General features: G+C 43.4%; 1 protein-coding gene across 3 annotated transcripts in view; it reads left to right on the top strand.

Moving 5' to 3' along the window:
* Positions 1-25,131, top strand: part of LOC138648410 (FRAS1-related extracellular matrix protein 1-like) — a 153,301-nt gene that overhangs the window by 74,928 nt on the left and 53,242 nt on the right. For all 3 annotated transcript variants that reach the window (XR_011315101.1, XM_069738128.1, XM_069738129.1), the window contains exons 23-24: positions 14,852-15,047; positions 21,240-21,504. Coding sequence is in view for 2 of the 3 variants with exons in the window: in XM_069738128.1 (XP_069594229.1) it covers positions 14,852-15,047; positions 21,240-21,504 (461 nt within the window). In the remaining variant the exon portion in view is untranslated. The remainder of the gene's footprint in view (positions 1-14,851; positions 15,048-21,239; positions 21,505-25,131) is intronic.

The following is a 25,131-nucleotide window of genomic DNA, read 5'->3' as shown; positions in this document are numbered from 1 at the left end:
TCCAGGTGGAAATCAGTAGCCTTCCTCTAGCGCCTGAGTGTTGTAGTTCCTCCCTGCTGAGCTTCTCGGTGAGGTCCTCACAACTATCGTAGATGTAATGTCTCTTTCTCTCTGTCCCCCTTATGGATAGGATAGGACAAACCCGTATGACTGATGGCCTGAGGCTTTTTACAGGGACCCTACGACGCCCCAGCCCCCACAAGTTGCCACCATGCCTCCTGGGTATAAGGTCGGGCAGCCAACGTGGAATTAACTGTCCTGCCAGTCTCTGAAGTAAAGCATAGAGATCCTTACTCCCTCGGTGTTCTGGCTACCGGCTTCTGCGCCTCAGAGGGAGGCAGCCTATTGCAGGGCAGAACTCCCTCTGGATTCCTCTCCTTGTGCTGACAGCATTTCTCACTCTCAGCAACGCAATTCCCTTCGTGTCCTTTCTTAGGATGCTGCCGCACGTGGGGCAGGCGCAGCTCCGTGAACCCTCGTTCTCCACAGACCTCAGTCTGCATCTGGCTCCCTCTCACTCCAGCCAGCTTCTCCCTCTGACTTCCTATCCAGACTACCAGTTTTACCTAATTGTGAGGAGTGCCCTAATAGATAGAAGCATGGCTCCCCCTGGCGGCCTGGAGTGTGAAGTGTGTTGTGTGGTTTATGATACCTGGTAAGGTGATCTCCTTTATTGCCATCAGACGTAACATCACTCCCCCTGGTGGAAGAATGACATTACTGCGATGACCAGGACCCTGGGGTGCTACACTCCTCTTCCCCGTTAAATCCAGTACTCCGGAACTGGGAAAAGAAAACAACAATCCATTAGCAAAAAGACATACATATTTTTGAAAAACATTTGAACAATTACAAAACTTTGGCTTCCCTTTATGGGAGGTGAGAACACTTGAACGTTGCAAACAATAACATATTTACATTGTGCGTACGACTTTAAAAGGCAAGTTGAAAACAAGTACTATCTATCTATGAAACACAATTACCCATACAGGTATACTATCTACTAAGTGCAGGTACCCTCTAAGGGCATACTATCATTAACCCTCAAAGTGTAAATCAACATTTTCGTTATTAGTCTTGCCTGCGTAGAAGATCTATCAACCCCTTTAAGGGTAACTCAGGTCCTGTTCTGAAGTAGTGCAAAGTATCAATATACAAGTCAATTATCAACTTTAAAACAGCAAAAACTTTCACGATGTCATCAGGAACAGTCTCTTCGAAAAGCTCTTCTTGTAAAATCAGTAGAGAGCACCTTTAAGAAGGTGCAAACTATATACAGGCAGTTTGTGATCATGCACAGTTCATGATTCTGCAGTTCTTTGGTATAAAACAACTTGAGCAACAACAGGTGCCAAACTTGGAATCCTCCTATAACTGAGGACTCCTTTAAGGCATGACCCTGGACGGGTTCAAAGGGCAGGAAAGGAAAGGCAATGTAAATAAGAACTATTTACAATCTTTTTCAGGGATTCGAGGTTTAATGTAGTTCTGGAGGTAGCACTGGTGGGGGTAGTCCGGCTGGAGGCGGGCGACTACCTGGTACTACATAGAGTGCATCTGCACTCCTGATGGGAGTCTGTGTACTGACAGTCCTCCGCCCCACAAAGGTTTGGGTGCAATTAGAGCACATGGTGACTGGTGCAGGGGTCACCTGTTCGGGTGGAGATGTTCCCGATCGTACCAAATCAGGGCTATGAGACGGCGGTGCTGTAGTTTCAAGTTTGTATTTGTAGACAAAGAGGGCGTACAAACCTTATCTCCCCAATGTCGAGTATATGTGACACGGTCACCAGGGTAAAGATCCCGGCCTGGGTGTCCCTCCATGAAGTGCGCCTCCACATCCCGCCGGTTTACAAAAACCTCAGGGTTTACAAAAACCTCAGGGTAGAGGCCGGGCTCCTTAATAAAGCCCCAACCTCCTTGTAAGCGGAAGGTCACAACTGTCCCTGTTATGTTTGCTAATGACAGGTGTTATGAAGGCAATCCAGAAACACAGTGCGCTTAGCGATCAGAGCGCACACAGTGATCTGACAAATACCCAAAAATACAAGAACGAGCTCTGAGACGTGGAAACTCTGTAGACTGCACACCTGATCCTATCCTAAACACAACTAAAAGCGGCTGTGGATTGCGCCTAACAACTACCTAGGCAACTCGGCACAGCCTAAGAAACTAGCTAGCCTGAAGATAGAAAAATAGGCCTGACTTGCCCCAGAGAAATTCCCCAAAGGAAAAGGCAGCCCCCCACATATAATGACTGTGAGTAAGATGAAAAGACAAAACGTAGGGATGAAATAGATTCAGCAAAGTGGGGCCCGATATTCTAGGACAGAGCGAGGACAGTAAAGCAAACTTTGCAGTCTACAAAAAACCCTAAAGCAAAACCACGCAAAGGGGGCAAAAAAAAACCACCGTGCCGAACTAACGGCACGGCGGTACACCCTTTGCGTCTCAGAGCTTCCAGCAAAACAAAAGACAAGCTGGACAGAAAAAAAGCAACAAAAAAGAAAAAAAAAGGCACTTAGCTATACAGAGCAGCAGGTCACAGGAACAATCAGGAGAAGCTCAGATCCAACACTGAAACATTGACAAGGAGCAAGGATAGCAGCATCAGGCAGAGTTAAGTAATGAAGCAGTTAACGAGCTCACCAGAACACCTGAGGGAGGAAGCTCAGAAGCTGCAGTACCACTTGTGACCACAGGAGTGAATTCAGCCACAGAATTCACAACAGTACCCCCCCCTTGAGGAGGGGTCACCGAACCCTCACCAGAGCCCCCAGGCCGACCAGGATGAGCCGCATGAAAGGCACGAACAAGATCGGAAGCATAAACATCAGAGGCAAAAACCCAGGAATTATCTTCCTGAGCATAACCCTTCCATTTAACCAGATACTGGAGTTTCCGTCTAGAAACACGAGAATCCAAAATCTTCTCCACAATATACTCCAATTCCCCCTCCACCAAAACCGGGGCAGGAGGCTCAACACATGGAACCATAGGTGCCACGTATCTCCGCAACAACGACCTATGGAATACATTATGTATGCAAAAGGAGTCTGGGAGGGTCAAACGAAAAGACACAGGATTGAGAACCTCAGAAATCCTATACGGACCAATAAAACGAGGTTTAAATTTAGGAGAGGAAACCTTCATAGGAATATGACGAGAAGATAACCAAACCAGATCCCCAACACGAAGTCGGGGACCCACACGGCGTCTGCGATTAGCGAAAAGTTGAGCTTTCTCCTGGGACAAGATCAAATTGTCCACTACCTGAGTCCAGATCTGCTGCAACCTATCCACCACAGAATCCACACCAGGACAGTCCGAAGACTCAACCTGTCCTGAAGAGAAACGAGGATGGAACCCAGAATTGCAAAAAAATGGAGAAACCAAGGTAGCCGAGCTGGCCCGATTATTAAGGGCGAACTCAGCCAACGGCAAAAAGGACACCCAATCATCCTGGTCTGCAGAAACAAAACATCTCAGATATGTTTCCAAGGTCTGATTGGTTCGTTCGGTCTGGCCATTAGTCTGAGGATGGAAAGCCGAGGAAAAGGATAGGTCAATGCCCATCCTACCACAAAAGGCTCGCCAAAACCTTGAAACAAACTGGGAACCTCTGTCAGAAACAATATTCTCAGGAATGCCATGCAACCGAACCACATGCTGAAAGAACAAAGGTACCAAATCAGAGGAGGAAGGCAATTTAGCCAAGGGCACCAGATGGACCATTTTAGAAAAGCGATCACAGACCACCCAAATGACTGACATCTTTTGAGAAACGGGAAGGTCAGAAATGAAATCCATCGAAATATGTGTCCAAGGCCTCTTTGGGACCGGCAAGGGCAAAAGCAGCCCACTGGCACGAGAACAGCAGGGCTTAGCCCGAGCACAAATCCCACAGGACTGCACAAAAGTACGTACATCCCGTGACAGAGATGGCCACCAGAAGGATCTAGCCACTAACTCTCTGGTACCAAAGATTCCAGGATGACCAGCCAACACCGAACAATGAAGTTCAGAGATAAGTTTATTAGTCCACCTATCAGGGACGAACAGTTTCTCTGCTGGACAACGATCAGGTTTATTCGCCTGAAATTTTTGCAGCACCCGCCGCAAATCAGGGGAGATGGCAGACACAATGACTCCTTCCTTGAGGATACCCGCTGGCTCAGATAAACCCGGAGAGTCGGGCACAAAACTCCTAGACAGAGCATCCGCCTTCACATTTTTAGAGCCCGGAAGGTACGAAATCACAAAGTCGAAGCGGGCAAAAAATAACGACCAACGGGCCTGTCTAGGATTCAAGCGCTTGGCAGACTCGAGATAAGTCAAGTTCTTATGATCAGTCAATACCACCACGCGATGCTTAGCTCCTTCAAGCCAATGACGCCACTCCTCGAATGCCCACTTCATGGCCAGCAACTCTCGATTGCCCACATCATAATTACGCTCAGCGGGCGAAAACTTCCTGGAAAAGAAAGCACATGGTTTCATCACTGAGCAATCAGAACCTCTCTGTGACAAAACCGCCCCTGCTCCAATCTCAGAAGCATCAACCTCGACCTGGAACGGAAGAGAAACATCTGGCTGACACAACACAGGGGCAGAACAAAAATGACGCTTCAACTCCTGAAAAGCTTCCACAGCAGCAGAAGACCAATTAACCAAATCAGCACCCTTCTTGGTCAAATCGGTCAATGGTTTGGCAATGCTAGAAAAATTACAGATGAAGCGACGATAAAAATTAGCAAAGCCCAGGAACTTTTGCAGACTTTTCAGAGATGTCGGCTGAATCCAATCCTGGATGGCTTGGACCTTAACTGGATCCATCTCGATAGTAGAAGGGGTAAAGATGAACCCTAAAAATGAAACTTTCTGCACACCGAAGAGACACTTTGATCCCTTCACAAACAAAGAGTTAGCACGCAGGACCTGAAAAACCATTCTGACCTGCTTCACATGAGACTCCCAATCATCTGAGAAGATCAAAATGTCATCCAAGTAAACAATCAGGAATTTATCCAGATACTCACGGAAGATGTCATGCATAAAAGACTGAAACACAGATGGAGCATTGGCAAGTCCGAACGGCATCACTAGATACTCAAAATGACCCTCGGGCGTATTGAATGCAGTTTTCCATTCATCTCCTTGCCTGATTCTCACCAGATTATACGCACCACGAAGATCAATCTTAGTAAACCAACTAGCCCCCTTAATCCGAGCAAACAAGTCAGATAACAATGGCAAGGGATACTGAAATTTAACAGTGATCTTATTAAGAAGGCGGTAATCAATACACGGTCTCAGCGAACCATCCTTCTTGGCTACAAAGAAGAACCCTGCTCCTAATGGCGACGACGATGGGCGAATATGTCCCTTCTCCAGGGATTCCTTCACATAACTGCGCATAGCGGCGTGTTCGGGCACGGATAAATTAAATAATCGACCTTTAGGGAATTTACTACCAGGAATCAAATTGATAGCACAATCACAATTCCTATGCGGAGGTAGAGCATCGGACTTGGGCTCTTCAAATACATCCTGATAATCAGACAAGAACTCTGGGACCTCAGAAGGGGTGGATGACGAAATCGACAAAAATGGAACATCACCATGTACCCCCTGACAACCCCAGCTGGAGACCGACATGGAATTCCAATCCAATACTGGATTATGGGTTTGTAGCCATGGCAACCCCAACACGACCACATCATGCAGATTATGCAACACCAGAAAGCGAATAACTTCCTGATGTGCAGGAGCCATGCACATGGTCAGCTGGGCCCAGTATTGAGGTTTATTCTTGGCCAAAGGTGTAGCATCAATTCCTCTCAATGGAATAGGACACCGCAAAGGCTCCAAGAAAAACCCACAACGTTTAGCATAATCCAAATCCATCAGATTCAGGGCAGCGCCCGAATCCACAAACGCCATGACAGAAAACGACGACAAAGAGCATATCAAGGTAATGGACAGAAGGAATTTGGACTGTACAGTACCAATGACGGCAGACCTAGCGGACCGCTTAGTGCGCTTAGGACAATCAGAAATAGCATGAGTGGAATCACCACAGTAGAAACACAGACCATTCAGACGTCTGTATTCCTGCCGTTCAACTCTAGTCATAGTCCTATCGCACTGCATAGGCTCAGGTTTAACCTCAGGCAGTACCGCCAAATGGTGCACAGATTTACGCTCGCGCAAGCGTCGACCGATCTGAATGGCCAAAGACAAAGACTCATTCAAACCAGCAGGCATAGGAAATCCCACCATGACATCCTTAAGAGCCTCAGAGAGACCCTTTCTGAACAAAGCTGCCAGCGCAGATTCATTCCACTGAGTGAGTACTGACCATTTCCTAAATTTCTGACAATATACTTCTATATCATCCTGACCCTGGCACAAAGCCAGCAAATTTTTCTCAGCCTGATCCACTGAATTAGGCTCATCGTACAGCAATCCGAGCGCCAGGAAAAACGCATCGACACTACTCAATGCAGGGTCTCCTGGCGCAAGAGAAAATACCCAGTCTTGAGGGTCGCCGCGCAAAAAAGAAATAATAATCAAAACCTGTTGAATAGGATTACCAGAAGAATGAGGTTTCAAGGCCAGAAATAGCTTACAATTATTTTTGAAACTTAGAAACTTAGTTATATCTCCAAAAAACAAATCAGGAATAGGAATTCTTGGTTCTAACATAGATTTCTGATCAATAGTATCTTGAATTTTTTGTACATTTATAACGAGATTATCCATTGAAGAGCACAGACCCTGAATATCCATGTCCACACCTGTGTCCAGAATCACCCAAATGTCTAGGGGAAAAAAAAAAAATGAACACAGAGCAGAAAAAAAAAAAAAATGATGTCAGAACTTTTTCTTTCCCTCTATTGAGAATCATTAGTTAGGCTCCTTGTACTGTTATGTTTGCTAATGACAGGTGTTATGAAGGCAATCCAGAAACACAGTGTGCTTAGCGATCAGAGCGCACACAGTGATCTGACAAATACCCAAAAATACAAGAACGAGCTCTGAGACGTGGAAACTCTGTAGACTGCACACCTGATCCTATCCTAAACACAACTAAAAGCGGCTGTGGATTGCGCCTAACAATTTCCTAGGCAACTCGGCACAGCCTAAGAAACTAGCTAGCCTGAAGATAGAAAAATAGGCCTGACTTGCCCCAGAGAAATTCCCCAAAGGAAAAGGCAGCCCCCCACATATAATGACTGTGAGTAAGATGAAAAGACAAAACGTAGGGATGAAATAGATTCAGCAAAGTGGGGCCCGATATTCTAGGACAGAGCGAGGACAGTAAAGCGAACTTTGCAGTCTACAAAAAACCCTAAAGCAAAACCACGCAAAGGGGGCAAAAAAAACCACCGTGCCGAACTAACGGCACGGCGGTACACCCTTTGCGTCTCAGAGCTTCCAGCAAAACAAAAGACAAGCTGGACAGAAAAAAAGCAACAAAAAAGAAAAAAAAAGGCACTTAGCTATACAGAGCAGCAGGTCACAGGAACAATCAGGAGAAGCTCAGATCCAACACTGAAACATTGACAAGGAGCAAGGATAGCAGCATCAGGCGGAGTTAAGTAATGAAGCAGTTAACGAGCTCACCAGAACACCTGAGGGAGGAAGCTCAGAAGCTGCAGTACCACTTGTGACCACAGGAGTGAATTCAGCCACAGAATTCACAACATGTCCCGTAACGCTGGGGGCCACAATCCTCCTGACTTGTCCGCCTAGCCTGAGCTTTGGCTTGCAGGTCTTTCTTGCGGTCGGCCTGACGTCTGAGCTCCTGGGTATAAGGTCGGGCAGCCAACATGGAATTAACTGTCCTGCCAGTCTCTGAAGTAAAGCATAGAGATCCTTACTCCCTCGGTCTTCTGGCTACCTGCTTCTGCGCCTCAGAGGGAGGCAGCCTATTGCAGGGCAGAACTCCCTCTGGATTCCTCTCCTTGTGCTATGACTTTGTTTCTCACTCTCAGCAACGCAATTCCCTTCGTGTCCTTTCTTAGGCCGGCTTCACACTTGCGAGTTTTACGGACGTAAGAGCGCAGAAACTACGTCCGTAAAACTCGCAAAAAATACGGCACAATTATTCTCTATGCCCCTGCTCCTATCTGCCGTATTTTACTGATCAGTATTATACGGCTTTCTACGGCCGTACAAAATCGCAGCATGCTGCGTTTGTCACCATACTGCGCAAGAAATACGCCAATGAAAGTCTATGGAAGCGTGAAAAATACGGATTACACACGGACAAGCAGTGTGACTTGCAAGAAATACGCAGCGCTGTTAGAGAGAAAAGCCGGTAATTCAGTGCGGTGTACAGTAAAATCCCACTGACAGCTTACAGTAGAATAGGTAGAATAAATGTGTACACATAGAATAGGTATATATATATATATAAATATATATATATATATGTCAGTGAGACACATATATGTATATATATTAATATTTATTCCAGCGCTATACAGCTTGAAAGCCGGTAATTCAATTACCGGCTTTTTCTTTCTCCTTCCTAAAACCCGACATGATTTGAGACATGGTTTACATACAGTAAACCATGTCTTCTCTCCATTTTTTTTGCAGATTCCACACTAATAATGTCAGTAGTGTGTATCTGCAAAATTTGGCCGTTCTAGCTCTTAAAATAAAGGGTTAAATTGCGGAAAAAATTGGCGTGGGCTCCCGCGCAATTTTCTCCGCCAGAGTAGTAAAGCCAGTGACTGAGGGCAGATATTAATAGCCTGGAGAGGGTCCATGGTTATTGGCCCCCCCCTGGCTAAAAATATCTGCCCCCAGCCACCCCAGAAAAGGCACATCTGGAAGATGCGCCTATTCTGGCACTTGGCCACTCTCTTCCCATTCCCGTGTAGCGGTGGGATATGGGGTAATGAAGGGTTAATGCCACCTTGCTATTGTAAGGTGACATTAAGCCTAATTAATAATGGAGAGGCGTCAATTATGACACCTATCCATTATTAATCCAATTGTAGTAAAGCGTTAAATAAAACACAAACACATTATTTAAAATTATTTTAATGAAATAAAAACAATGGTTGTTGGAGTATTTTATTCTACGCCCAATCCAGTCACTGAAGACCCTCGTTCTGTGAAAGAAAAAACATAATAAACCAACAATATACTTACCCTCCGCAGATCTGTAACGTCCAACGATGTAAATCCTTCTGAAGGGGTTAAAACATTTTGCAGCAAGGAGCTTTGCTAATGCAATGCTGCTCCTTGCTGCAAAACCCCGGGGAATGAGTCTAAATATAGATCAATGAGCTATATTTAGCTTCATTTGCGGTGAGGCACCCTCTGCTGGATGTTCATAGATCGTGGGAACTTTCCTAGAAAGCCTTGGAAAGGCTATATGTCTGTGTTTTGTGTCTCTGTAGACTCTGTAGACTATATGTCTGTGTTTTGTGTCTCTGTAGACTATATGTCTGTGTTTTGTGTCTCTGTGGACTATATGTCTGTGTTTTGTGTCTCTGTAGACTATATGTCTGTGTTTTGTGTCTCTGTAGACTATATGTCTGTGTTTTGTGTCTCTGTGGACTATATGTCTGTGTTTTGTGTCTTTGTAGACTATATGTCTGTGTTTTGTGTCTCTGTAGACTATATGTCTGTGTTTTGTGTCTCTGTAGACTATATGTCTGTGTTTTGTGTCTCTGTGGACTATATGTCTGTGTTCTATGTCTTTGTACACTCTGTGGACTATATGTCTGTGTTTTGTGTCTCTGTGGACTATATGTCTGTGTTTTGTGTCTCTGTGGACTATATGTCTGTGTTTTGTGTCTCTGCACACTGTGGACTATATGTCTGTGTTTTGTGTCTCTGTAGACTATATGTCTGTGTTTTGTGTGTCTGTACACTCTGTAGACTATATGTCTGTGTTTTGTGTCTCTGTGGACTATATGTCTGTGTTTTGTGGCTCTGTAGACTATATGTCTGTGTTTTGTGTCTCTGTAGACTATATGTCTGTGTTTTGTGTCTCTGTAGACTATATGTCTGTGTTTTGTGTCTCTGTAGACTATATGTCTGTGTTTTGTGTCTCTGTACACTATATGTCTGTGTTTTGTGTCTCTGTGGACTATATGTCTGTGTTTTGTGGCTCTGTAGACTATATGTCTGTGTTTTGTGTCTCTGTGGACTATATGTCTGTGTTTTGTGTCTCTGTAGACTATATGTCTGTGTTTTGTGGCTCTGTAGACTATATGTCTGTGTTTTGTGGCTCTGTAGACTATATGTCTGTGTTTTGTGGCTCTGTAGACTATATGTCTGTGTTTTGTGTCTCTGTGGACTATATGTCTGTGTTTTGTGTCTCTGTAGACTATATGTCTGTGTTTTGTGTCTCTGTAGACTATATGTCTGTGTTTTGTGTCTCTGTGGACTATATGTCTGTGTTCTATGTCTTTGTACACTCTGTGGACTATATGTCTGTGTTTTGTGTCTCTGTAGACTATATGTCTGTGTTTTGTGTCTCTGTGGACTATATGTCTGTGTTTTGTGTCTCTGTACACTGTGGACTATATGTCTGTGTTTTGTGTCTCTGTAGACTATATGTCTGTGTTTTGTGTGTCTGTGGACTATATGTCTGTGTTTTGTGTCTCTGTAGACTATATGTCTGTGTTTTGTGTCTCTGTAGACTATATGTCTGTGTTTTGTGTCTCTGTAGACTATATGTCTGTGTTTTGTGTCTCTGTGGACTATATGTCTGTGTTTTGTGGCTCTGTAGACTATATGTCTGTGTTTTGTGTCTCTGTAGACTATATGTCTGTGTTTTGTGTCTCTGAAGACTATATGTCTGTGTTTTGTGTCTCTGTAGACTATATGTCTGTGTTTTGTGTCTCTGTGGACTATATGTCTGTGTTTTGTGTCTCTGTAGACTATATGTCTGTGTTTTGTGTCTCTGTAGACTATATGTCTGTGTTTTGTGTCTCTGTAGACTATATGTCTGTGTTTTGTGTCTCTGTGGACTATATGTCTGTGTTTTGTGTCTCTGTAGACTATATGTCTGTGTTTTGTGTCTCTGTGGACTATATGTCTGTGTTTTGTGGCTCTGTAGACTATATGTCTGTGTTTTGTGTCTCTGTAGACTATATGTCTGTGTTTTGTGTCTCTGTAGACTATATGTCTGCGTTTTGTCTCTGTAGACTATATGTCTGCGTTTTGTGTCTCTGTAGACTATATGTCTGTGTTTTGTGTCTCTGTAGACTATATGTCTGTGTTTTGTGTCTCTGTGGACTATATGTCTGTGTTTTGTGGCTCTGTAGACTATATGTCTGTGTTTTGTGGCTCTGTAGACTATATGTCTGTGTTTTGTGTGTCTGTACACTCTGTAGACTATATGTCTGTGTTTTGTGTCTCTGTGGACTATATGTCTGTGTTTTGTGTCTCTGTGGACTATATGTCTGTGTTTTGTGTCTCTGTGGACTATATGTCTGTGTTTTGTGTCTCTGTAGACTATATGTCTGTGTTTTGTGTCTCTGTGGACTATATGTCTGTGTTTTGTGGCTCTGTAGACTATATGTCTGTGTTTTGTGTCTCTGTAGACTATATGTCTGTGTTTTGTGTCTCTGTAGACTATATGTCTGTGTTTTGTGTCTCTGTGGACTATATGTCTGTGTTTTGTGGCTCTGTAGACTATATGTCTGTGTTTTGTGTCTCTGTGGACTATATGTCTGTGTTTTGTGTCTCTGTGGACTATATGTCTGTGTTTTGTGTCTCTGTAGACTATATGTCTGTGTTTTGTGTCTCTGTAGACTATATGTCTGTGTTTTGTGTCTCTGTGGACTATATGTCTGTGTTTTGTGTCTCTGTGGACTATATGTCTGTGTTTTGTGTCTCTGTAGACTATATGTCTGTGTTTTGTGTCTCTGTGGACTATATGTCTGTGTTTTGTGTCTCTGTGGACTATATGTCTGTGTTTTGTGTCTCTGTGGACTATATGTCTGTGTTTTGTGTCTCTGTAGACTATATGTCTGTGTTTTGTGTCTCTGTGGACTATATGTCTGTGTTTTGTGTGTCTGTGGACTATGTCTGTGTTTTGTGTCTCTGTAGACTATATGTCTGTGTTTTGTGTCTCTGTAGACTATATGTCTGTGTTTTGTGTCTCTGTGGACTATATGTCTGTGTTTTGTGTCTCTGTGGACTATATGTCTGTGTTTTGTGTCTCTGTAGACTATATGTCTGTGTTTTGTGTCTCTGTAGACTATATGTCTGTGTTTTGTGTCTCTGTACACTATATGTCTGTGTTTTGTATGTCTGTGGACTATATGTCTGTGTTTTGTGTCTCTGTGATTCCCATGGAATATTTGGTAATTTCAGTTCCCATACTCGGCTCCCACGCACGGATCCAGGGAACCCCGGCCGTTACACAGTGCTGTATTGTATATGGGTATTAGCCATACGGCCCGGACAGATGTCCACATTTTATAGATGTCAGTTGATATTTCTGCATTTTTATAGGTTTGGGAATAAAGGGAGAACATCTGAGATGCAAGGTTCTTTCATATCTTCACTTTTTCTCATAGAGGATGGAATCCCGGGAATGAGCTCAGAGCCGCGGCTCCTCAGCGTCTGTAACTAAATATCACTCTAGTCCTGACATTCACAATTATTTCCATGTTGTATCGGTTCTTGTTTTCACAATCTCTGCTTGCTGTAATGCAATAGAAGGAAACAAGCTTCTATTCATGACTATTGTTAATGTTAGGACCCCTGGTGGTCGGAGGCAATGAAGGGTGTAAGGCCAGTGTTCCTGTTGGCCTAGGGCAATCAAATGGTTAATTTTTCAAGATCCCTGTTTGATGGCGGTGAAAGGGTTATTGCTGTATATCGGGGGGATACCCACTTGCTTGCTGTAACAGGGGGCTGAATACTGATTGTTCAGCTTCTTGTTTCCTTTGTCCACTGATCATAGAGATTAGTGGAGGGAGAAGATAGAAATCACTCCGGTATGATCGGGCAGAACGAGTCAGGAACTCTGCCCCATCATTAGAAAAGCTCGGGAAGTCTGTGTCCCGCTGCCTACAGAAAACAGACAGTGGTACCAGCGCCTCAGCATTACACCTTTGTCCATCATGTGGAAATAAACTACGGTATAAGGTATTGAAGGACAGCAAGCAGAGTTCTTAAAAGCAAGAATCGATACAGAAAGAATATTGAAACACTGTAAACTTTTCCTAATTAGCATATTACCCCTTTAAAGAGGTGGCATGTCCAAATGATGTTCCTTAAACATAGTAACTTGGGTTAGTGTGTAACCTGCTCCTGCAGTGACAATCACTTACCCACCATGGAGGCGCATCGATCTGCATTGGAGCTGAATACACAAAACTGTTAGAGATTTTTAATCAATGACTTGTACTTTTTCTGTTTTTGCTCGCTATGCTTTGGAACAACAAAAAAAGATCTTACAAAAGTGTAGACACCCTTTAATTTCCTTATCATCTGATCTTGCAGTCATGCTCTAGTTTGTTCGTCCTCTCCTGACTGCATACAGTGGGAAATACGGTAATGACGTGATCAGGCGACACATAGTTCTGCCTTGGAGCTGTAAACGTAAAACGGTGGCACATTTTGAAAAACTAGTTGCAAAACTGCTGTTTTTTTTCCTTTAGGCTATGTGCACACGTTGCGGATTTTCTGCGGATCCGCAGTGTTTTTTTCCCGTGCAGATTCGCTGCAGATCCGCAAGTGATTTACATTAGTACAATGTAAATCAATGGGGAAAAAAAAAATGCTGTGCAAATGGTGCCGAAAAATCTGCACGGAAAACGCAGAAGGCTAAAAAAAATGACCATGTCACTTCTGTTTGCGGATCTGCAGCGTTTCTGCACCCTTTCCATAATAGAAATCCACAGGGGTAAAAAAAAAAAAACGTATGAAATCCGCGCACAATCTGCAGCAAATCTACCAAAAAAAAACCGCACAAAATCCGCAAAAAAAAAAAAAAGCGCAGATTTTGACCTGCGTTTTCTGACAAGAAATGCAGAATCTGCAAAGAAAATTCCATAGTCTAATCCGCAACGTGTGCTCATAGCCTTAGTATTATTGGAGCAAAACATATATTGTGGAAGATAAGAAATAAAGAACGTTTAAGGCTATGTGCACACGTAGAAAGCTCCTCTGCGGATTTTTCCGCAGCGGATTTGATAAATCCGCAGTGCAGAACCGCTGCGTTTTTTCCTGCGGATTTATCGCGGTTTCTATTGCGAATTCCGCTGCGGTTTTACATCTGCGTAAAAACGCTGCGGATTCCGCACAAAGAATTGGCATGCTGCGGAAAATAAAACGCTGCGTTTCCGCGCGGTTTTTTTCCGCAGCATGTGCACTGCGGATTTCGTTTCCCACAGGTTTACATTGTACTGTAAACTCATGGGAAACCGCTGCGGATCCGCAGCCAAATCCGCATCGTGTGCACATAACCTTATACTCTCCCTCTTCGGGCTTCAAAAGGGACACATACGATGACATTTTCCACATTATATCCACAAGCTTAAACGTATTTTACGTGATATACCAACGCTAAGTAGCAAGTATTCGCGAAAGTGTAAAAGAAATGATGTATCATTCATAATTGGTGGAAAAGTTCACGGGGTATGAATACTTTTTCAAGGCACTGTAGATGTCAGGAGACAAGACTCGTAGACCCAAGAGTATATACAAAAGTGAAAGAGGAGCTGGATTTTAATCCTTTACATTCTAGAATTGTTGGTTGCAAAAGTTTACACACCCTTTCTTTTTTATTTTGGCACAAATAAAATGGATCCTTCAATGCCCGAGATCGGACATCCTTCTTAATCGAGTTCTTTTTCTCTAGGTGGACTCCTCCTGGGTCACTCTGTACGCCGGTATGAATTTCACGCAGGAAGATATAGACGTGAACCATATCTGGTATTTCCACACCGTAATCCTCGGCTGCAAAGGACATGACGGTTTCCGATATTCCGTAACTGATGGGGAGCACAGCACGGCCCCGAAAACATTTTTCATCTCCATTTTAAACATAGAGAAAGGTAAGTTTTATGGGCCGGGGGCCGATGTGGGCCGATATCGGAGTCAGACGGCGATAATATTGTATTATCCCACGAACACAAGACCATTCTATGTCTCTGCTGAGTGGAACAAATAGCTCGGGAGCCTTCAAAAAACAGTTGTGCTCCGCAGACATGCAAATTACCGGAGCGTCCATTATCCACATAGCTGAATCAAGGAGTCAAGTTTACAAGACGGCCGACAATCGAGTGTCTGTTTTCAATGACCATTCCGACGGGCCATCTGTACTGATGTCATTTCCATGGAGACCAGTCACCAAGTCCAATTATTCGAATAATAGCCCAAAATTTTTCCCACGTGTGTGGCAATTACCCCCTTGTCTAGGAACTGGTATTGAAGTTAAAAAAAAAAAAAAAAAAAAATCTAAATCAAATTAGGATTTTATTTACCAGCAAATATCTATTATTTGTAAATAAAAAAAAAATACAGTAAAATTTAAGAAAATTCTGAAATTGTAGAAATTATTTAAAATCATATGAAATTAAATATTTTAATTCATTCTTAGATGTCATATAATTTCAAAAAAAATATTTCATTTTCCCAAATCTGTAATTTATTTCCTGGCCCGAATAGTATATTTTCTTAAAATAAAGTAGTTTGTGATCTATGAGGTCCTTTATTATGTATTTATTTTGTTATTTATTCTATATAAAAAAAAAAACCTGTATCTGTATTTTTTTACAAGAATATTTTCTTAATATCAATTAGTTTATGATCTACGATGTCCTTTATTATGTATTTATTACGGTATATGTATTTATTGAATGAAGTCGTTTTAATTAAATTACAATTATTTATTTTTAGGAGATTACTGTTATTTTAATTGGTCTTTGAAAATTAAATTTAGATTTTCGTAGTCACTAAAATCCGAATAGGATTTAGTTGATTGAAATAAAATTTAGATCTTATGTGTTTTTTTTTTTTTTTTAAATTAAATTTTATCAGCTAAAAATGTAAAACGGAGCGCACGTAATAATAATTAATAATAATTTTATTTATATAGCGCCAACATATTCCGCAGCGCTTTACATTTTATATTCACGTTGAAATATAACATTTTTTGGAAAACCATGTAAGGAGCTAGAAAGAATATGTTACCAATGAGAGATTGGCACTGGAGAATCAGACGCTGCTAATTCCCATGGGGGGGGGGGGGAGGGGGTGCCTGGCAAAAAAACAAAAATCTCCCCCTATTCATTTCCAATGCAACTTGCGCTTAAAACTACTAAGAATCATCAGCGCCATCTGCAAACTGCGATTCATAAGCACTTTGTCAGGATGCCATGCTCCCTGACATCACAGAAACCCCCCCCCCCCCACAACGTTGTGATAAAGAGAGGTGCTTGTTCTGCCCGGCAATTAAACGCATCTCATTTATTTTTCTTACAGCTGAGGCTTTATTTATTAGTAAACAGCTGCATCGGTAACTTTTTGTTGTGTTTGTTTTTTTGTTTTTTTTTTTTTACCTTTTTTGTTATTTTTTTTTGGCTAAATGATTGCCAACTGGTGCTCCAGATAATCCATTAATTCACGGTAATCGCTGTGCTGCTTTACGCAGGGCAGAAAATAGCAAAATTAAAAAGGGTCACCCAAATTCTAATAAAGGGATAAAGATGAAAAAAAAATTGTCAGGATTTAGGCAAACAAAAAGTTAGGTTGAAAGGAATAATTTTTGTAACAATTTAAGGTTTAAAAATTGCTACAATTGTTTTTATTTATTTTTTTTCAATCATCTAAAGAAAAATAATAAGAATCAACTAATGATTGGGGTTAGATTGCTCATTGTGCGAGGATTTACTCATGCTAGTTCTGTAGATTTATGTCTCTAATTTTTTTTTGCACTTATTGACGTGAGCCGTGCGCTTATCGTCTATTTTTTTTCAACAATGTTAAAGGGGCTGTATCCTCTTTACAATTCCTTTTTACATACAATGTCATGGAATAGAGGTGTTATAGAGAGGAATCTCCCAATTAGGATACCCCACTATGAAGCAGGGCAGAGAACCAACAATAGGCCATGTTCACACTATCTGTATTTGGTCAGTATTTTACATCAGTATTTGGAAGCCAAAATCAGCGTTGGAACATTCAGCAGAAAAGTATAATAGAAACCAGGGCCGGCTCCAGGTTTTTGAGGGCCCCGGGCGAAAGAATCTCAGTGGGCCCCCCCTTTAACACATACCAGGATTCATGATCGCATATAACACAGCCATGTAGTATATAACACAGCCCACATAGTATATAACACAGCCACGTAGCATATAACACAGCCATGTAGTATATAACAGCCCATATAGTATATAGCACAGCCACATATTATATAACACAGCCCACATAGAATATAACACAGCCATGTAGCATATAACACAGCCATGTAGTATATAACAGCCCATATAGTATATAGCACAGCCACATATTATATAGCACAGCCCACATAGAATATAACACGGCCCACGTAGTATATAGAACAGCCATGTAGTATATAGCACAGCCCACGTAGCATGTAACAGCCCATGTAATATATTACACGGCCCACATAGTATATAGAACAGCCATGTAGTATATAGCACAGCCCACGTAGCATATAACAGCCCATATAGTATATAGCACAGCCACATAGTATATAACACGGCCCACGTAGTGTATAGAACAGCCATGTAGTATATTGCACAGCCCACGCAGCATATAACAGCCCATATAGTATATAGTACAGCCACATAGTATATAACACGGCCCACATAGTATATAGAACAGCCATGTAGTATAGAGCACAGCCCACATAGCATATAACAGCCCATATAGTATATAGCACAGCCCACGTAGTATATAACACAGCCATGTAGTATATAACACAGACATGTAGTATACAGCACAGCCCCCCTCCCCCCAAGAATGGCCCCATAGTCCAGTACTCACTGTTAGGCTGCCGTCACACTATCAGTATTTGGTCAGTATTTTACATCAGTATTTGTAGCCAAAACCAGGAGTGAAACTAATAGTGGAAAAGTATAATAGAAACATATGCACCACTTCTGCATTTATCACCCACTCCTGGTTTGGCTACAAATACTGATGTAAAATACTGACCAAATACTGATAGTGTGACGGCAGCCTTATGGTTACAAAAAAAAAAACACTCCTCACCTCTCAACCTGCCCGCGCTGCTCCCTGCTCTGGTCTCGGCGGCTGCCACTGCACTGCCTGACACACAGCGAGTGCGCGATGACGTCATCGCGCACCCACAGCGGCAGTGTCAGAGGCAGAGTGGGGAATGATGGGAGAGGGAGCATCAGGTGACGCTCTCTCCTCCATCATTTGCTTTGAACTTTACTGGCAGACGCCGGTATAGTTCAATGTGGCGCCGGGGGAGTTGGCGCTGGCGACAGGCGGGCCCCCCTGCCTCACAGAGGCCCCATAGTGGCTGCGTGATGTGCCGCCAGCTGAGGGCCCCTGGGGGAGCAGGGGCCCTAGGTAGCTGCCTGCCCCTAACACCGGCCCTGAATGGGCCGCCCTGTCTCGCCAGGGCCCCGGCAATTGCCCGGGTATGCAGGGTGCTGACGCCAGCCCTGATAGAAACATGTCACCACTTCTGCATTTTTCACCCACCTCTGGTTTTGGCTTACAAATACTAATGTAAAATACTGACCAAATACTGAACATGTGAACGTGACCTTAAGCAGTAGCTCTTTCTTCATCCTTCCATGTTTATCTGAATGGTCCCTGTAGTACTACACATGTCCTGTAGTGGCCACTGCAGGAGAAATGTTTAGCCAACTGGATCTTTTCCCTGCAAAATCCGCTGATCGCCGTAGTGGTTCTCATAGGTGTAATTTCTATCATGGAGATTGGAAAGAGCCTTTTTTTCTAAAGCTCTATTAATTACTGATACAAACAAGAGATGGAAATAATCCACCATGATTGATCTCCAAATATGACTCAAATGTCTACGGGCAACGAGAGGGACCAAAGCACATTAAATTGGAGTCTCCCCGCTGGCGTTGGTTCATGCAACAACTCTCTCCCCCTTATACAGGAGTTGCAGGTCAGGAGTCACAATCCTCCATCCTCTTCCTGATAGGACACATTCAGGGCACACGTTTTTGGGTTCCCTAAACCACTCAATAGATGGGATCATCGGACTGGTCTGAACCAGGTCCTCCTCTTCTCACTGTCCTCAAAGTCACTGCATGGTCTGCCCTTCTTAACTCCTAGACCCAATCAGGTAGTCAGTACCTATAAAGAGTAACCATCCTTTTATTTTATATTAGTTTGCATGAAAATAAGCGGCTTTGTAATATATTTTAGCAGAGTTATTTGCTTTTTTTTCTCCTCCTTTTTTATCGATTAATGGTTAAAAAAAAAATGTATTCAGTGAAGACAGATTTTTCCATGACTGAATTTGGAAATGACAGTTGGTGCTTTTAAATTTCTATGGAGAGGGGAGGAGCTAGAGGCTGAGGGGAGGAGCTAGAGGCCAAGGGGAGGAGCTAAAGGACCATCGACATTCCACTGCAAGTTCTTCTGAAATGTCATGGCTGCTGGGCACACATGGATTGGCCAATTTATGCTCTACCGATCTTAATTTTAACCTCTTAGAGCAGTAGTTAAATTCCAATTTCATATATTTCACGTTTGCATGCTCTTACACAGGGCAACTTTATTTCTTAGTTATCCACCAATATAGTCACCACTGCAGCCAATCACTCAGCTCAGTGGCGCTACCATTGGAGTCAACGCTGCAGCTAATCACTGAGCTCAATGGCTCTGCCAGTGTAGTCACCGCTGCAGCCAATCACTGAGCTCAATGGCTCTGCCAATGTAGTCACCGCTGCAGCCAATCACTGAGCTCAATGGCTCTGCCAATGTAGTCACCGCTGCAGCCAATCACTGAGCACAATGGCTCCTTCAATGTAGTCACCGCTGCAGCCAATCACTGAGCTCAATGGCTCTGCCAATGTAGTCACTTCTGCAGCCAAAACACAGAGCACCGAAGCAGAGAACTGGATCTGGATAAGAGGAGGGCAAGTCCTTGTAATTTTACATTACAGAAATCGTTTGGGGTCCGCTTGGTACTTCTGACCCACATCAGTTTCCTTCCATAGTAGAGGTCGGTATGATCAGGATCATACTTTAAAAAGATATATATTTTTTTGCATTATCCCATTTAGAAATAAACCTAGTTTTTATTTGATTTCAGGTGCCGAGTTGCATAGTGAAGGACTGGTAAAAGCATAGACCGTCCTTCAATACTAACGAGGCGCTGTCAGATGCACCCAGCCTATGATGTGCATCGTGACTCCATATGTCATGCACGTCTCCACACGTCTTTCGATCGGGCCCCTGTGATCTGGTAGGAGCCCGAGTTCCGGGCTAATAGGCTGGTCTCAGCGGTGCGCTCCTCCGGGCTCCTCTCCCTACAGTTTGTGTGCTTGTGACCATGCATTCAAATTGGTTTCAAAGGCTTTACAGCAGAGAATACAGCCAAGCACAGCTTGTTGCTCCCTAAGTTCTTTGTCCGTCATCACTTTTAATATAATTAGGATTCCTTTGCCAAAACCAATAAGCTGCGCGACATAATAAAGCCTGTATCTGCTTAACGACGACGTCCAGGCTGGAAGCGAAAGCGTTTAACGCATTGTGTTCCTTTTCTACAGCTCCACAATGGCTGAAATCATCAGAGCCAACAGGAGAAATCTGGCTTCAGATTCACTTAAAAGGCAGAAACCAAATTGAATGTATAAAAGGCAAAAAAAAACAACAAAAAAAACAAAAGAAGAGAACAAAATTAATTTATTTTTAAAAAGCACGGAGATTTTCCTTGTTTTCGTAGACGTTGATAAGAATGGTCGATTTCGACAGAAGTAAACGACCGTCAGCGGAACTGATGAAAAATGAGTTATGACGGACAAGAATCATAATTGCAGATATTTTCAGCCGATGTTCTGCACCATAAGATGCAATGATGCACAATTATTTACAATCATAGAAAAAGTAACACAACAATTATAAATGCAAGGATGCACATGGCAAACGACGATACATAATATTGCACCATGGTCCACAATGCCGCGTCTTGTTCCTGTTAATTTTTCATCATTTCTGCTCCTATTGTGCTTCCTCTCATCCTCTCGTTTCCCGGTTTCCTTCCATAGGTGACATTGTTTTACTCACCAGCCCTGTAACTTTAACAGAGGGTGACAGGGTGACCTTGATGACAGATGTTCTTATGGCAACAGATGGCACGGGAAAACCAGAGAAGCTGCTGTACGCCGTTTCTGTGCCACCTGTTCATGGTCAGATTGAGTACATCAATTTTCCTGGCGTGCCCATTTCCAGTTTCAGCCAGTTGGATGTGGCGGCGCAGAAGGTTCGCTACGTCCACGACAACAGCCGTGAGGCTGGGAAGGACTCGTTCAGGTGAGAAGTTGTATGGGCATCTCGTAAAGGGTTAAATGTGTTGGAATTCAACCATATGCTGAAATGATACATGGGAATACGCAGGATTCCACTCTCCGGGCGGGTTTATAGTATCTGTTGTAAGATATTATTTGCAAATTTGGATGAAAATTTCCCCAAAATTAAAATTTTTACACCCTAATATTGGAAAAATGTAAACTATCGGTCTATATGTCTTGACCCATATCCCCACACCACTGATACATATCATACCTTACTAGACAGGTGAACACAATAGGTTCTTTGTTGGAAAAAAGTATCTGGACCGCTTAGAATTCCACCAAAGGAATCCAGTAGAAGCGGCACTAGATGTGTCTGACGACCACTTATCTCTTTGCCTTCACAGAAACACTGTAGTAGTATGCTACATTGGCCAAGACAAGCCAGGGAACATATCTACCAGCCATTACGTGATTATGTCTGCCTACTTTCCAAATCTCTTGACCCTCACGGAAAGAGGACAGACCTCCTTCATTTCAGTAAGAATTGACAAGTCAAAACCTGCAAAGGAACACCCAAATACTTTCTTCCTCATGACGCTGAGCCCAAATCTGGGGAAAGTAACATGGCGTGGCCTGAAAAATGGGGTGTCCTCTGTCAAAAAGGGGAGGTGTGTTTGTCTGGAAAAGGAAAAAAAAATTGTCAAATATGCCTCATGTGGTTTACATAACCTGGTCACAAGATAAGATATAACTGTACAATCATTACTGGTCCAACTTCTGGGATCCAAACTGGTCACAAGAAGAGGGGGTCCAAAAGTCCATTGTGTGAGCGGAGCAGTTCTGATCTTGTGTGACCACTACGGTCATTGAAATATTTTTTTATTGACACTCGATTTTAAGGCCACATGCCCGTCATTGACACTCCGATTTTAAGGCCACGCGCCCGTCATTGACACTCCGATTTTAAGGCCACGCGCCAGTCATTGACACTCAGATTTTAAGGCCACGCGCCCGTCATTGACTCTGATTTTAAGGCCACACGCCCGTCGTTGACACTCCGATTTTAAGGCCACGTGCCCGTCATTGACACTCCGATTTTAAGGCCACGTGCCCGTCATTGACACTCTGATTTTAAGGCCACACGCCCGTCATTGACACTCTGATTTTAAGGCCATACGCCCGTCATTGACACTCTGATTTTAAGGCCACACGCCAGTCATTGACACTCAGATTTTATGGCCACACGCCCGTCATTGACACTCTGATTTTAAGGCCACACGCCCGTCATTGACACTCAGATTTTAAGGCCACACACCCATCATTGACACTCAGATTTTAAGGCCACGCGCCCGTCATTGACACTCCGGTTTTAAGGCCACACGCCTGTCATTGACACTCCGATTATTAGGCTACACGCCCGTCACTCCCCATTTACCACCTCCTGAATGTGCATTTGTATCCTAGCGCTCCATCTGATGATGATGAAGCATTTTAGCGTTATGCACCAGCTATTTTGCTTTCAGGAGAGTTTCCAAAGACTTCTGCACTGCCAGGGAGTTTTGACAACTTTTCTAGGAGTCCGGATGGTCTCCACTTTATACACTGCCATAACGTATTTTCCAGTGGAAGCCGTCATCAAAATCACATCTTTAATGTTCTGGAACACATGTACCCTCTTCATGGAAGCTTGCCCTGTTGTGCCCACAAATTCACTAATGGTAGAGCAGCGTTAATTAACAATCCCACTGCCACAGTAACTCCCGGGACAGGAGAATCTCTGACCTGAAATATTCACGAATGGCGAAGATTCACTATGCGATCATGCCCACCACTCCAAGAGCACAAGCTTGTCTACTATAAATTAAACGCTAGGTTACACGTACCCCAAAATGGAGTCTAAAAACAATAAGGTCTTCATATTAGTAACTTTGGCGCACTTGGAACTGTCTGGAAGTCAGAAATCTAAATTTGTGCCCGACTTAACCAATTTATGCATAAATGACACATCAGAAAAAAAGTGAATTTTTTTGCAGCACATAGTAATATGGCTGTTGGCAGGTTGCACCAAAAACTGGTACAAATACATTGGTAGATGGGAGCCAAAACAACATGTTACGTTATGTAGACTAACAAATATGAGAAGACAAAAAAGCTAGAAAAAAAAAAAGAAATTTGCATCTAATTAATATTGGGAAAGCCAAAAGTGGCTTTTTCTTTAAAAGGTTCAGAAAATGAGTACTGTCACTGGCACCAAAATGCATGTAGAGTCATTGCTGAGATGTGCTGGCATAGCCTACTACAGTGTGTCACCTCGGCTTTGCTGTATAGATGTTTTATACATTTACAAGACATTGTGGTATTTTTATATGAGTTGTTATACAAGCATTGCTTGTGAGGTGAGACTTATCATCCCAGATGGCGGGGGAGTTGTCAGATAAACATATGTCGTCTATTATTTCGCCTAAACACAATAGTCAACAATGATAAATAGATTATCTCATAGCGTATCTGCTCTTCTCCAGACTTCTCATGTGTCTGTATATAGGCTGGAGATGATGGGGGAGTCCTAGCTGGAGATAATGGGGAAGCCCTGACTAGAGATAATGGTGGGAGCCTTGGCTTTAGATTATGGGAAGGAGATGATGGGGAAAATTTGGCGGGAGATGATGAGGGAGCCCTGACTGGAAATGAAGGAAGGAAGAACCCAGGCTGGAGATGATGGGAGAACTCTGAATGGAGATTATGGGGGACCCTTAGTTGGAGATGACGGGGAGCCCCGATTGGAGATGACAGATGAATTATTGCTGGAGATTATTGAAAAACTCTGTTTGGAGATGATGAGGCCTGGCTGAAGATGATGGTGAAGACTTGGCTGGAGATGATAATACAGCCCTGGCTAGAGTTGATGGTGAAGACTTGGCTGGAGATGATTGGGGGAGCCATGGCTACAGATCATGGGAGAACTTAGGTTGTATATGATTAAAGGACTCTGGCATAAGATGATTGAGGAGCTCTAGCCAGATATAATTGAGGAGCCCTGTCTGGAGATGATGGTGAAGCCTTGGCTAGAGAGGATTAGACGATTGGGGAGTACCAATTAGAGATTATGTGAGAGCCCTGGCAGGAGATGATGGATTAACTCTGGCTGGAGATGATGGGGGAGCCCTGACATGAGATGATGGGAAGCCCTGGCTGGAGAAGACGGGGGAGCCTTAACTGAAGATGATGGAGAAGCCTTGGCTGGAGAAGATTGTGGAGTCCTGGTTAGAGATTATGTGAAAGCCTTGGCTGGACATTATGGGGAACCCTGGCTGGACATTATGGGGAACCCTGGCTGGAAATGATGAAGGGAGCCTTGGCTGGAGATGATGGGGAAGTCCTGCCTAGAGATGTTGTGAGAACCTTGGCAGGAGATGATGGGGAAACTCTGGCTGGAGATGATGGCGGAGCCCTGGCCTGATATGATGGGGGAACCCTGCCTTGAGATGATGGGGGAGCATTGGCTGGAGATGATGGGGAAGTCCTGCCTAGAGATGTTGTGAGAACTTTGGAAGGAGATGATGGGAAAACTCTGGCTGGAGATGATGGTGGAGCCCTGGCCTGAGATGATGGGGGAACCCTGCCTTGAGATGATGGGGGAGCATTG

The sequence above is a fragment of the Ranitomeya imitator genome, chromosome 8 (genome assembly GCF_032444005.1).
Source record: "Ranitomeya imitator isolate aRanImi1 chromosome 8, aRanImi1.pri, whole genome shotgun sequence".
Taxonomy (NCBI): domain Eukaryota; kingdom Metazoa; phylum Chordata; class Amphibia; order Anura; family Dendrobatidae; genus Ranitomeya; species Ranitomeya imitator.
Note: the sequence above shows the minus strand (reverse complement) of the source record. Positions and strands in the feature narration are given on the sequence as shown.